Source organism: Xenopus tropicalis, chromosome 10 (assembly GCF_000004195.4).
Source record: "Xenopus tropicalis strain Nigerian chromosome 10, UCB_Xtro_10.0, whole genome shotgun sequence".
NCBI classification, from domain to species: domain Eukaryota; kingdom Metazoa; phylum Chordata; class Amphibia; order Anura; family Pipidae; genus Xenopus; species Xenopus tropicalis.
In genome coordinates this window covers 45,714,685-45,727,258 of record NC_030686.2, presented here as the reverse complement: position 1 = coordinate 45,727,258, position 12,574 = coordinate 45,714,685, and the positions used below count along the sequence as shown (strand labels likewise).

The window sequence follows — 12,574 nt, the reverse complement described above, 5'->3', positions numbered from 1 at the left end:
CCAAAATCCAGTAGTTGTGTGTGCATAGATAGCAAGCCATCACTATGGGAGATGAGGGGAAAGATAGCCCCCCTCAATTCACTGTATTGCTGCAAAAGCTGCATTGCCTCCATCCGCTTCACCTTTTAGTATATTGTAGAATAGGCAATTCTTAACATTTCAATTGGTCTTCATTTGTGAAGATTTTTTTCCAGCTTCCAAAAGGGGGTCACTGACCCTGGCTGGCTGCCAAGAAACAATTGTTCTCTGTTATTTTTTTATTGGTATATATTTCTATTCAGGTATCTCCTATTCATCTGTCAGTCTCTCATTCCCACCACTGTCTGGTTGCTAGGGTAATTTGGACCTTAGCAACAAGAAAACAGCTCTAATTCCATACAGGAGAGCCACTAGCCAAAAAGCTCAATAATTCAAAAACTGCACTTTTCAAAAATATCACTCAATATATGATACTAAACATTCATTTTAAGGTGAGCAGCCCCTTAAGTAAGGCAGAATATACTATATGTTTATGTGAAAGGATAAATGAAGAACTTTACAGCTTATAAACTTTGAACTTCATCCACCGGACCCTCAGCCCATGCAAAGAGATGCGGCACTAAGGTATGGTTTAGGATGGAATAAGTTATTTTATAGGTGTCATTGTTTCCATTTAAAATACATGAGCTGCGTCTGCAGACAAAGGAGGTAATTTGCCAGTGGAAATCCGGCAATTGAAAAGGCAACAGTAGCCAGGATGGGCAAGGGGAGATGGGGTGGGATAGCGCCGCTAGTGCCCGCGTAGTACGGTGACATTTACAGAGGGCTGCCGGGGTTCATTTAATAGCGGCTGTCACTATGTAGTGTCCCCAAGCAGTCTCACTGGCAGCGCTGCAATTGTCACCCACCTAAGTGTTCTGTTCTCCCATGTAATGGATTCACTCCTGCCCAATGAGCAAACACACTGCTAGGGGTGAGAGACATATGGAAACCCCATGCAGAAGCCATCTTGAGAGCCTAGCTGTACGTTGGCATAGAGCTGCCCGCCTTGCCACAATATGCTGACAGCCGGTAATGGCAATTAGCCACTCGTGCATTACTGATTCTTACACTTCCTACGTGTCTGCTGCTGCTGCTCATTGGTTTTCTCTCTGTGTAAATATTATATATTAGTGCATCACAAGGCAGGAGGGCAAGGGTTACATGTCGGCGAGTGGCCAACACTGAGCTGTGGGCGCTGTATGACCAAGTACTTTTCTACTCATTTTACTCCTCCTTTCACACTGAGTGATAGAAATGAGCAGAGAAGCATCAAGAGACTCCTCTTGTATCGGCAACTTTTAATGGTCTGTCCAAGGGTAAGCTCCTGTTCCAAATTCATAATATTAGCAGTGTAAAACTGCTAGAATCAAGACAAAGAAAAAAATAATATAATTGTAAATGTGCTAAGGAAAGCTGACTTCCATCTTAATTGTTTACTATAATGTAGACTGTGTGTTTGAGCTGTTTAGCTTTTTGTTCAGCGGGTCCCCAGCTTAGAATTTCATCACCTTTCCAATTGCTAGGAACCAGAGATATATATATTAGTGCATCACGAGCCAGGAGGGCAAGGGTTACATGTCGGCGAGTGGCCAACACTGAGCTGTGGGCGCTGTATGACCAAGTACTAATGGCATTTGGGCTGAGGGCCTAAGAGTGCAGCACTGCATGGCTGAGAGACTGCTCTGTAACCCAATACCCATGAAGGATTTAAAGGGGCAGTAAGCCCTTTATACAGAGTATACACATAGCAGCAATTACTTCCTGCCCAGGGACTGATGAAACATAAATGATAACTGAGTTTTTTTAACTGATTTTGTGTTTTATTTATGTTTTTATCAGTGCCAGAACCAACCAAGAGCGGTTCCAACCAGCCCCAACCTGCAGCTGCCAGTACTTCTACCAGCACCGTCCCAAACAGCAATGGCAAACGGGCATCTGCCAACGGCCAGCAGTCTGCGGCCTCACGTTACCTGCCGCGTGAGGTGCCCCCGCGCTTCCGTCAGCAAGAACAGAAGCAACTTTTAAAAAGAGGTCAGCCATTGCCTGCCGGGACTTTGGCCATTGGTAACCCAACACAGGATACTGGACAAGCCAGGGTTAGCCCCCCTCCACCGCAAGGGGCTGGTGGAACCCCCCATCCCTCAAAGGCCCACTCTGGTAAGAACCTCTTAAGTCTTACATGTGCATTGTGTTTATACAGGAATGTAGAGATCTAGGCGCTTATGTTACTGATACAGGAGGTGTTTTCTGATGCTTTTCGACTCATTTTACTCCTTCTTTCACACTGAGTGATAGAATTAAGCAGAGAAGCATCAAGAGACCCCTCTTTTATCGGCAGCTTTTAATTGTCTGTCCAAGGGTAAGCTCCTGTTCCACATATTATGATATTAGCAGTGTAAAACTGCTAGAATCAAGACAAAGAAAAAATAATATAATTGTAAAAGTGCTCAGGAGAGCTGACTTCCATCTTAATTGTTTACTATAATGTAGACTGTGTGTTTGGGCTATTTAGCTTTTTATTCAGCGGGTCTTAGAATTTCAGCAACTTTCTAAATTGCTAGGGTCCAGTGATAAATAGGTCATTTAATTAATTTAATAGGTCCCTTTAGTTTGTTTGGGTGGATATATGCTCCCACTCATTCTAAGCTGAGCTATTCCTTTAGGGGTTGTTGATGTTTGAGTTAACATTTTGTATGATGCACAGAGTAATATTCTAAGATAATTTGCAATTGCTCTTCATTTTCTATTATTTATAGTTTTTTAATTATTTCAGTTTTTGTTCAGGAACCCTCCAGTTTGGAGTTTCAACAGCTGTCTGGTTGCTAGAGTCCAAATGACCTTAGCAACCAGGGAGTGGTTTGAATGAGAGACTGATATATTTATATGAGAGGACCTGAATAGAAACATTTGTTACATAAAGTAACAAGGTGGAACAAGGGGAAATGTATCCTGTTTCCTGTCAGCGTTACTATTCTGAGTGATAAACACTTTGGGCTCATCAGAGGGAAATAGTACATATAGGAGAGGGGACCTTGCTACACTGCGTGTATAGATGTTTATTAAGTCAGCTTAAAGGTACTTCCAGTAACCATGGCACTGTCACTGAGTAACAATAGGCTATTCCCATTGCTTTTTGGTTGAGCACAAAGCTTAATGGACAGTTTGCTCCTGTGATAAATTTACTTTCAGCAGTTGGAGCAGAAAAGCATGAGCAGCCGCTGTTGAGTATCAGAACTATAGCATGCTTACTCTGGGGCTGGCCAACGGATAGCTGAACATTGGGTGCACACAGAGGTGACTTGGGGTGCTCTGACTTTGCTGTGCCAATAACATATCAGTGCCTAACCTAGCAGAGAGATAGTCTGGAAAGGAATTATGGATAGTGGGTATAGTAGGGAGAGATGGTGCCTATAGTAGCAGTGGGGGGATAATAGCCTCTGGGAAGGGACTGGGGCTGTGGGATAGCAGGTATAGTAGGGAGAGATGGTGCCTATAGTAGCAGTGGGGGGGATAATAGCCTCTGGGAAGGGACTGGGGCTGTGGGATAGCAGGTATAGTAGGGAGAGATGGTGCCTATAGTAGCAGTGGGGGGATAATAGCCTCTGGGAAGGGACTGGGGCTGTGGGATAGCAGGTATAGTAGGGAGAGATGGTGCCTATAGTAGCAGTGGGGGGATAATAGCCTCTGGGAAGGGACTGGGGCTGTGGGATAGCAGGTATAGTAGGGAGAGATGGTGCCTATAGTAGCAGTGGGGGGATAATAGCCTCTGGGAAGGGACTGGGGCTGTGGGATAGCAGGTATAGTAGGGAGAGATGGTGCCTATAGTAGCAGTGGGGGGATAATAGCCTCTGGGAAGGGACTGGGGCTGTGGGATAGCAGGTATAGTAGGGAGAGATGGTGCCTATAGTAGCAGTGGGGGGATAATAGCCTCTGGGAAGGGACTGGGGCTGTGGGATAGCAGGTATAGTAGGGAGAGATGGTGCCTATAGTAGCAGTGGGGGGATAATAGCCTCTGGGAAGGGACTGGGGCTGGGGGATAGCAGGTATAGTAGGGAGAGATGGTGCCTATAGTAGCAGTGGGGGGATAATAGCCTCTGGGAAGGGACTGGGGCTGTGGGATAGCAGGTATAGTAGGGAGAGATGGTGCCTATAGTAGCAGTGGGGGATAATAGCCTCTGGGAAGGGACTGGGGCTGGGGATAGCAGGTATAGTAGGGAGAGATGGTGCCTATAGTAGCAGTGGGGGGATAATAGCCTCTGGGAAGGGACTGGGGCTGTGGGATAGCAGGTATAGTAGGGAGAGATGGTGCCTATAGTAGCAGTGGGGGGATAATAGCCTCTGGGAAGGGACTGGGGCTGTGGGATAGCAGGTATAGTAGGGAGAGATGGTGCCTATAGTAGCAGTGGGGGGATAATAGCCTCTGGGAAGGGACTGGGGCTGTGGGATAGCAGGTATAGTAGGGAGAGATGGTGCCTATAGTAGCAGTGGGGGGATAATAGCCTCTGGGAAGGGACTGGGGCTGTGGGATAGCAGGTATAGTAGGGAGAGATGGTGCCTATAGTAGCAGTGGGGGGATAATAGTCTCTGGGAAGGGACTGGGGCTGTGGGATAGCAGGTATAGTAGGGAGAGATGGTGCCTATAGTAGCAGTGGGGGGATAATAGCCTCTGGGAAGGGACTGTGGCTGTGGGATAGCAGGTATAGTAGGGAGAGATGGTGCCTATAGTAGCAGTATTTATAAAGTAGTATTCAACTAATTCTCGCAGGTTATATATCTATTTTGATGTGTTTCACTATGGAATAAAATGTTGTTTGTGTGTTTGTGTTTATAAACTGCATTGCTGATAGAAGGAATGGTGGCTGTACATACTGAGTGATTCTCATGGAGTATATGAAGTACAAGTCCCCCTGCAGTTAGTGCTGTGCGTGTAATGGTGCCAGGGAGCCGGCAGTGAGTGGGTTGGGGGGGGTGAGGGAGTTGGCAGTTGCAGGCAGTAAGCCCATGGAAGTGCTGATGTGGGTGAAATTTAAATCTGTAAGTGGGGAAGGGAGAGCAGTCCCAGGCTGACATTTTAACAGAAAGCAGTGGAGTTCTATTTAAACGCTTTGGAAATCATGAATGTTACTGAGCCCAGTTATCCCCCCCCCCCCCCCCTTACATGTTATGTTGGAGCCAAAAGAAGGCAGGAATGAGAGCAAAATCCCACGTCGTTAGTGCTGAGAGACTGGGGCCAGGGCTCCGTGTATTATACAGAATGGAATGCCTGCCTTTCCCTTAGCCCGGGGTTAGTAAGGGATCCCCACTCCTTAGGGGCTGAGCAAATCCGCAAAAATAGTGTAATAATAAGGCCCAGTGTGTTTGTATCTAAAGCTTTGAGAATCGTTACATTTATTTACCTGTATTTACCCATTTGTCTGTATGGATTTGCTTACAAACACCCATGGCTTTCTGTGCTCAGCTTAGTGTCAGGGGCCCCGGGCCCTGCAGGGTAAATCTGCCTTTTCTGCCCAAGGCTGGGCAAGTGTGGGGTTCTGAGCTGCGGGAGGAATGTCCTTAAAATGCTACATATTTGGTATTCGGGAACCCTGGAGATGTGGGGTTTACTTTTTCTGGATCAACTAGCAGTTAGGCAGGTTATATATAGGCATTAGGGTTGAACGTGATGGACGTGTGTCTTTTTTCAACCCATGTTACTATGTTTCAAATCAGCTGTATTTGTATTGATATATATCATTATTTGACTCTCCTCTATATGTGGAAAATATGAATACTGACCAATGCCACCGCCAGTATGACACATTTACTAGCATTGTATTCCACCCCCCTGGGTGCCCCCAATGCCTGCCCCTCTGCCCCCCCAACTCACCAAATTGTATGTATGTTTATCTTACATACACACATACAATTTGATCAATGCCACCGCCAGTATTACACATTTACTAGCATTGTGTTCCACCCCCTGGATGCTCCCAATACCTGGCCCTCTCCTGCCCCTCTGCCCCCCCCCCCACACTTACACTCAACTCGCCAAATTGTATGTATGTATATCCTACATACATACATACATACATACATACATACATACATACATACATACAATTTGACCAATGCCACCGCCAGTATTACACATTTACTAGCATTGTGTTCCACCCCATTGCCTTGTTGCCTTGCCCCTCGTCCTATGGAACTGGACAGAAATGTTTGGTAAGTAAGCCGCCCTAATGGGCATGAAGCCTGTAAGGAAGGGCTGGGGGGGCACAAAAGGCAATAAAGATTGTTGCTTTTGATATACTATTTTGGTGACCTACGTGTTTGAGTGCCTGGGGGGTATATATGATATTGTGCTGCTGAGGGGCCTGTTCTTAGTAACTTTTCAATCAGTTATTGATTATTTATGGAGAAAGCTGTGGGGCCAGGACTAGGATATTCTGGCTGCGCCTCGGGAGGAGCGACTTCCAGTAAGCGGCAGCCATTCCCACTCTCTCTCCCATCCAGGGCACAAGCAAGATGGAAAATGTGACAGAGCTAGGAATGGGGGAGCCAAGCCAAACAAAGGGGGCCGGCCGCACTGGCTTTATTAGAAGGTTCTCTCCCAGCCAACAAGCAGCACAGTTTGCCTGCAGCGGCTCCGCCGGGGCTCCTCTTGCACAGCAGCACAGCCTGCCCCATACAAAGGCACTCGGGTGGCAAACTGGGGTCACGGAGAGTTTTCTATAGAAAGAAATAGGGGTAAAGGGGGGCTACTGCCGTTTTGCTACCCCTAGGGTTTAACCCTTTAGATGCGGCATTGGCTCCCATTTGAAAGAGCAACACTAGAGGTAATGGTATATCAGCTGCAGGCCCCCTGGTCTTACCTGGAGCAGTGCTGCCAATTTGTCATGTTTATTTACTTTTATCATGTACATCCGGGTTCCCCAGGAGCGGAGATGCCGTTCCTTTGCTATGAATTGGTACCATGGAAACAGGACATTCATAGCATGTCAATATTTACTTATTTACCCTGCCATCCTCATTATTTCCTGAAAGGCAATCTTATGCACCGCCCAATCTCTTACCTATCTGTTACTAATGGGCCATGTACTGTTCTACTAAGCCACCTCTTGTCTTCTCCACTCTCTGTGACAGAATGCTCTGTTATACAGATAGCTAGAATCTCAGCCATAAAGCAGGGCAGGACTGCTGCTTACAATGGGGGGATCAGATAGGATCTGTGCCACTGTGACAGAATGCTCTGTTATACAGATAGCTAGAATCTCAGCCATAAAGCAGGGCAGGACTGCTGCTTACAATGGGGGGGATCAGATAGGATCTGTGCCACTGTGACAGAATGCTCTGTTATACAGATAGCTAGAATCTCAGCCATAAAGCAGGGCAGGACTGCTGCTTACAATGGGGGGGGATCAGATAGGATCTGTGCCACTGTGACAGAATGCTCTGTTATACAGATAGCTAGAATCTCAGCCATAAAGCAGGACAGGACTGCTCTACAATGGGGATCAGATAGGATCTGTGCCACTGTGACAGAATGCTCTGTTATACAGATAGCTAGAATCTCAGCCATAAAGCAGGGCAGGACTGCTGCTTACAATGGGGGGGATCAGATAGGATCTGTGCCACTGTGACAGAATGCTCTGTTATACAGATAGCTAGAATCTCAGCCATAAAGCAGGGCAGGACTGCTGCTTACAATGGGGGGATCAGATAGGATCTCTGCCACTGTGACAGAATGCTCTGTTATACAGATAGCTAGAATCTCAGCCATAAAGCAGGGCAGGACTGCTGCTTACAATGGGGGGGGGGGGGATCAGATAGGATCTGTGCCACTGTGACAGAATGCTCTGTTATACAGATAGCTAGAATCTCAGCCATAAAAGGGCAGGACTGCTGCTTACAATGGGGGGGGGATCAGATAGGATCTGTGCCACTGTGACAGAATGCTCTGTTATACAGATAGCTAGAATCTCAGCCATAAAGCAGGACAGGACTGCTGCTTACAATGGGGAATCAGATAGGATCTGTGCCACTGTGACAGAATGCTCTGTTATACAGATAGCTAGAATCTCAGCCATAAAGCAGGACAGGACTGCTGCTTACAATGGGGAATCAGATAGGATCTGTGCCACTGTGACAGAATGCTCTGTTATACAGATAGCTAGAATCTCAGCCATAAAGCAGGGCAGGACTGCTGCTTACAGTGGGGGGGGGTCAGATAGGATCTGTGCCACTGTGACAGAATGCTCTGTTATACAGATAGCTAGAATCTCAGCCATAAAGCAGGGCAGGGCTGCTGCTTACAATGGGGGGGATCAGATAGGATCTGTGCCACTGTGACAGAATGCTCTGTTATACAGATAGCTAGAATCTCAGCCATAAAGCAGGGCAGGACTGCTGCTTACAATGGGGGGGATCAGATAGGATCTGTGCCACTGTGACAGAATGCTCTGTTATACAGATAGCTAGAATCTCAGCCATAAAGCAGGGCAGGACTGCTGCTTACAATGGGGGGATCAGATAGGATCTGTGCCACTGTGACAGAATGCTCTGTTATACAGATAGCTAGAATCTCAGCCATAAAGCAGGGCAGGACTGCTGCTTACAATGGGGGGATCAGATAGGATCTGTGCCACTGTGACAGAATGCTCTGTTATACAGATAGCTAGAATCTCAGCCATAAAGCAGGGCAGGACTGCTGCTTACAATGGGGGGATCAGATAGGATCTGTGCCACTGTGACAGAATGCTCTGTTATACAGATAGCTAGAATCTCAGCCATAAAGCAGGGCAGGACTGCTGCTTACAATGGGGGGATCAGATAGGATCTGTGCCACTGTGACAGAATGCTCTGTTATACAGATAGCTAGAATCTCAGCCATAAAGCAGGGCAGGACTGCTGCTTACAATGGGGAATTTCAATCACTGGGTACATGCCCCACATAAATCAGACTATCAGTATATTCTCACATTCCCACCTTTCCTGCCCCTGGGCTCCTATTTACAGAGTTTACAATTTACAAATGTAACCGTCCAAAAACCCCTAGAAAATTAGACCTGATGTGGGCCGGGATGTCACTGTATACACGGCATTAAACGTTAATGGGAATGTGATCTTCCCCTTGTAAAAATTTGTAGTAGGAGCCTATCATTTATTCACCGTACGAGGCAGAACCAGCAGTGCAGAACCGGCCGACGTCTTGCAGTTATATTCACTAATAAAATCTACGGAAACATTACAGAGTTGCTTAGAATTTTCTTTCTTTAGGAAAATCTGTGTTTTGGGGTTTGCATCCCCTTTAAACCTACAGCAGCTACTCTGGTGCTTACCTGAGCGTAGAGTATGGGTCAGGCAGCTTGGGGTCACACATCCTGGTACTGTGAGCCTTATGGGGGCTGTTTGGGGGGGGGCATTAAGGTGGCCATACACGTGAAGATCAGCTTGCTTGGCGAGGTCGCCAAGCGAGTGGATCTTCTCCCGATATCCCCCACCTACGGGTGAGCGTTATCGGGGAAAATGTACGGGGCTTGTTGTGGCGTATGTTGTGTAACTATGTGGCCCCTCAGAGCCTGGCGTACCGGGCTTGTTATGGCGTATGTTGTGTAAGTGTGTGGCCCCTCAGAGCCCGGCGTAGGGGGCTTGTTGTGGCGTATGTTGTGTAACTGTGTGGCCCCTCAGAGCCTGGGGTACGGGGCTTGTTATGGCGTATGTGTGTAACTATGTGGCCCCTCAGAGCCTGGGGTACGGGGCTTGTTATGGCGTATGTGTGTAACTATGTGGCCCCTCAGAGCCCGGCGTACGGGGCTTGTTATGGCGTATGTTGTGTAACTATGTGGCCCCTCACAGCCCGGCGTACGGGGCTTGTTATGGCGTATGTTTTGTAACTATGTGGCCCCTCAGAGCCCGGTATACAGGGTTTGTTATGGCGTATGTTGTGTAACTATGTGGCCCCTCAGAGCCTGGGGTATGGCGCTTGTTATGGTGTATGTGTGTAACTGTGTGGCCCCTCAGAGCCCGGCGTACGGGGCTTGTTATGGCGTATGTTTTGTAACTATGTGGCCCCTCACAGCCCGGTACGGGCTGTTGGTATGTTTACTTGGCCCTCAGAGCCCGGCATACAGGGTTTGTTATGGCGTATGTTGTGTAACTATGTGGCCCCTCAGAGCCTGGCATACGGGGCTTGTTATGGCGTATGTGTGTAACTGTGTGGCCCCTCAGAGCCTGGGGTACGGGGCTTGTTATGGCATATGTTGTGTAAGTGTGTGGCCCCTCAGAGCCCGGCGTACGGGGCTTGTTATGGCGTATGTGTGTAACTGTGTGGCCCCTCAGAGCCCGGCGTACGGGGCTTGTTATGGCGTATGTGTGTAAGTGTGTGGCCCCTCAGAGCCTGGGGTACCGGGCTTGTTATGGCGTATGTTGTGTAAGTGTGTGGCCCCTCAGAGCCCGGCGTACGGGGCTTGTTATGGCGTATGTGTGTAACTGTGTGGCCCCTCAGAGCCCGGCGTACGGGGCTTGTTATGGCGTATGTGTGTAACTATGTGGCCCCTCAGAGCCTGGGGTACGGGGCTTGTTATGGCGTATGTTGTGTAAGTGTGTGGCCCCTCAGAGCCTGGGGTACGGGGCTTGTTATGGTGTATGTGTGTAAGTGTGTGGCCCCTCAGAGCCTGGGGTACGGGGCTTGTTATGGTGTATGTGTGTAACTATGTGGCCCCTCAGAGCCCGGGGTACGGGGCTTGTTATGGCGTATGTGTGTAAGTGTGTGGCAGCTCTGGTGAGTGCCGCGGCGCTTGGTGCCCCAGACTGTGGGATAAGGGGCAGGGAAGTACTGAAGTGCTTGGCCAGGGGCCAGCCTGTTTGTGCATATGGGCCCCGCTCCAAGTGTGAGCTGCTCCGTCTGACTACAGGGCTGTTTGTGAGAGGAAGCAGGCGCGGGGGGGCCCCTCGGAGGGGAGATGGACTGAGCACAGAGCCCCTTAACATGGATCCGTGTTGTTCTGGCTCAGTGTCAGGATGGAGGGGGCTATTGTAGCGGGGTTCAGTAGTGAGACTGCCTGCTAGTCGATTGGAACAGAGAGGGGATCAGCGCCGGCTGCAGTTACATAACCAAAGCCAATAGGGTTTCAGGCTGTTGATACCTTACCCCGTACTGAGGGAGGGAGGGACTGAGAGAGGGGGGGCGCTGGGACCTCCCCGCGCTGTAAGGGCATTTCCACCAGAGCCAGTGCAGCACAGGCCCAAATGAGCTTGCAGGTTGCCCCCTCGCACGCTTGCACGGAGCTGTTCCTGGCCGAGCCACAGGATGGGAGTTACAGAGCGCGCGCTGCCGAGCGACATGTCGGAGCTGTGAGCCGGGGTGCAGCCAGCCACTCTCTGCACAATGTAGCCTTCTCTACAATGGTTGGGCGCCACCTTGCCTCAGGTATTTGCCTCCCTGTCTCCCCGTCGCCCGAGGCCACAACAATATTGTGAGCAAATTGCTTCCGCTCTCCTTCCAATCCGTTACATAATGATCCGCCGAGGCAGCCGCACTCACACAGGGCTTCTTCCCCCCTCTTTTTGGCTCCAGTTCAGCTTTGAGAAAATGGCGTCTTCCCAGACGAAGCTGAGATACGCTGCACACATAGAAACCCCCAAATCTGCCCGCCGCTCGCTCAGGCTGTTTTCCCTTAGATCCTTTCCGAACTTAGAGCCGGAGACAAACGAGTTCATTAACTTTAGAGCCGATCTGTCGCAAATGTGTATTGATGTGGCGTATCGTAATTGTGCGGGCAGGGGTGGGCTACCTGCTCCCTCCCAGTGTCATCATGCTGCAATTCCCGGCGCGGGGTGGTGGGACTTGTAGTTCAGCAACATCCACAGGGTCACAAGCTTTGCCTCGCTGCCTTCTCTCTGTATATCTTACACTAGTATCTGATTGCTACTTATATATATATAATATATATTGGCCCCTTGCCTACAGTGTATTTATTTAGTATTGTATTAGATTCCTACAATAATACTATAGTTCCTGTCATGTGACATTGCATTTGGGATAGAACGATTAGCAGGGAGAGAATGATAATACATTGCTAGAATTCTGCTCATTCACTTTGGACCAAAATTAGGTCTTTGGAACCAAAAATGAGGCCTAGAAGGCAAAATAGATTGGCTACAAACTCCTACGTGCCGCCAATGCATGCATAGTATTAAAGGGGAAGGTGTCCGTACCTTGGTGCCCTCTGATTGGCTTGCTGAGCCACACCCACTGCATTTCTTCTAGTGCTGATTTTCTTTTTTTACTTTATCAAACCCAGGTAGTTATCTCTACTATGGAGAGTTCCATTTATGTCCTTATTCATCCGGACACACCCCCTGTAAACACAGACCACGCCTCTAGGCTGATTGGGCACAGTCAGGGAGGCTGAGACAGTGGCAGATGAAATAAGGTTAGAATTTTTGGGTCCAGTTGTTGGTACCGTAATGTGCTGATTTGCCAGGTTCGTGCCAGCCTGCGCACAGTGCTGTATGACTGGGTATGTACGTAGCTCAACTCACTCGCACTCTAACTTGCCAGTTTGCCGGC

General features: G+C 48.6%; 1 protein-coding gene across 2 annotated transcripts in view; it reads left to right on the top strand.

Annotated features, from left to right (window-relative positions):
• The window catches only part of tnrc6c (trinucleotide repeat containing 6C), a 56,036-nt gene that overhangs the window by 24,545 nt on the left and 18,917 nt on the right, over positions 1 to 12,574 (top strand). For both annotated transcript variants that reach the window (XM_031894615.1, XM_031894616.1), the window contains exon 4: positions 1,861 to 2,178. In XM_031894615.1, coding sequence (XP_031750475.1) covers positions 1,861 to 2,178 — 318 coding nt within the window. The remainder of the gene's footprint in view (positions 1 to 1,860; positions 2,179 to 12,574) is intronic.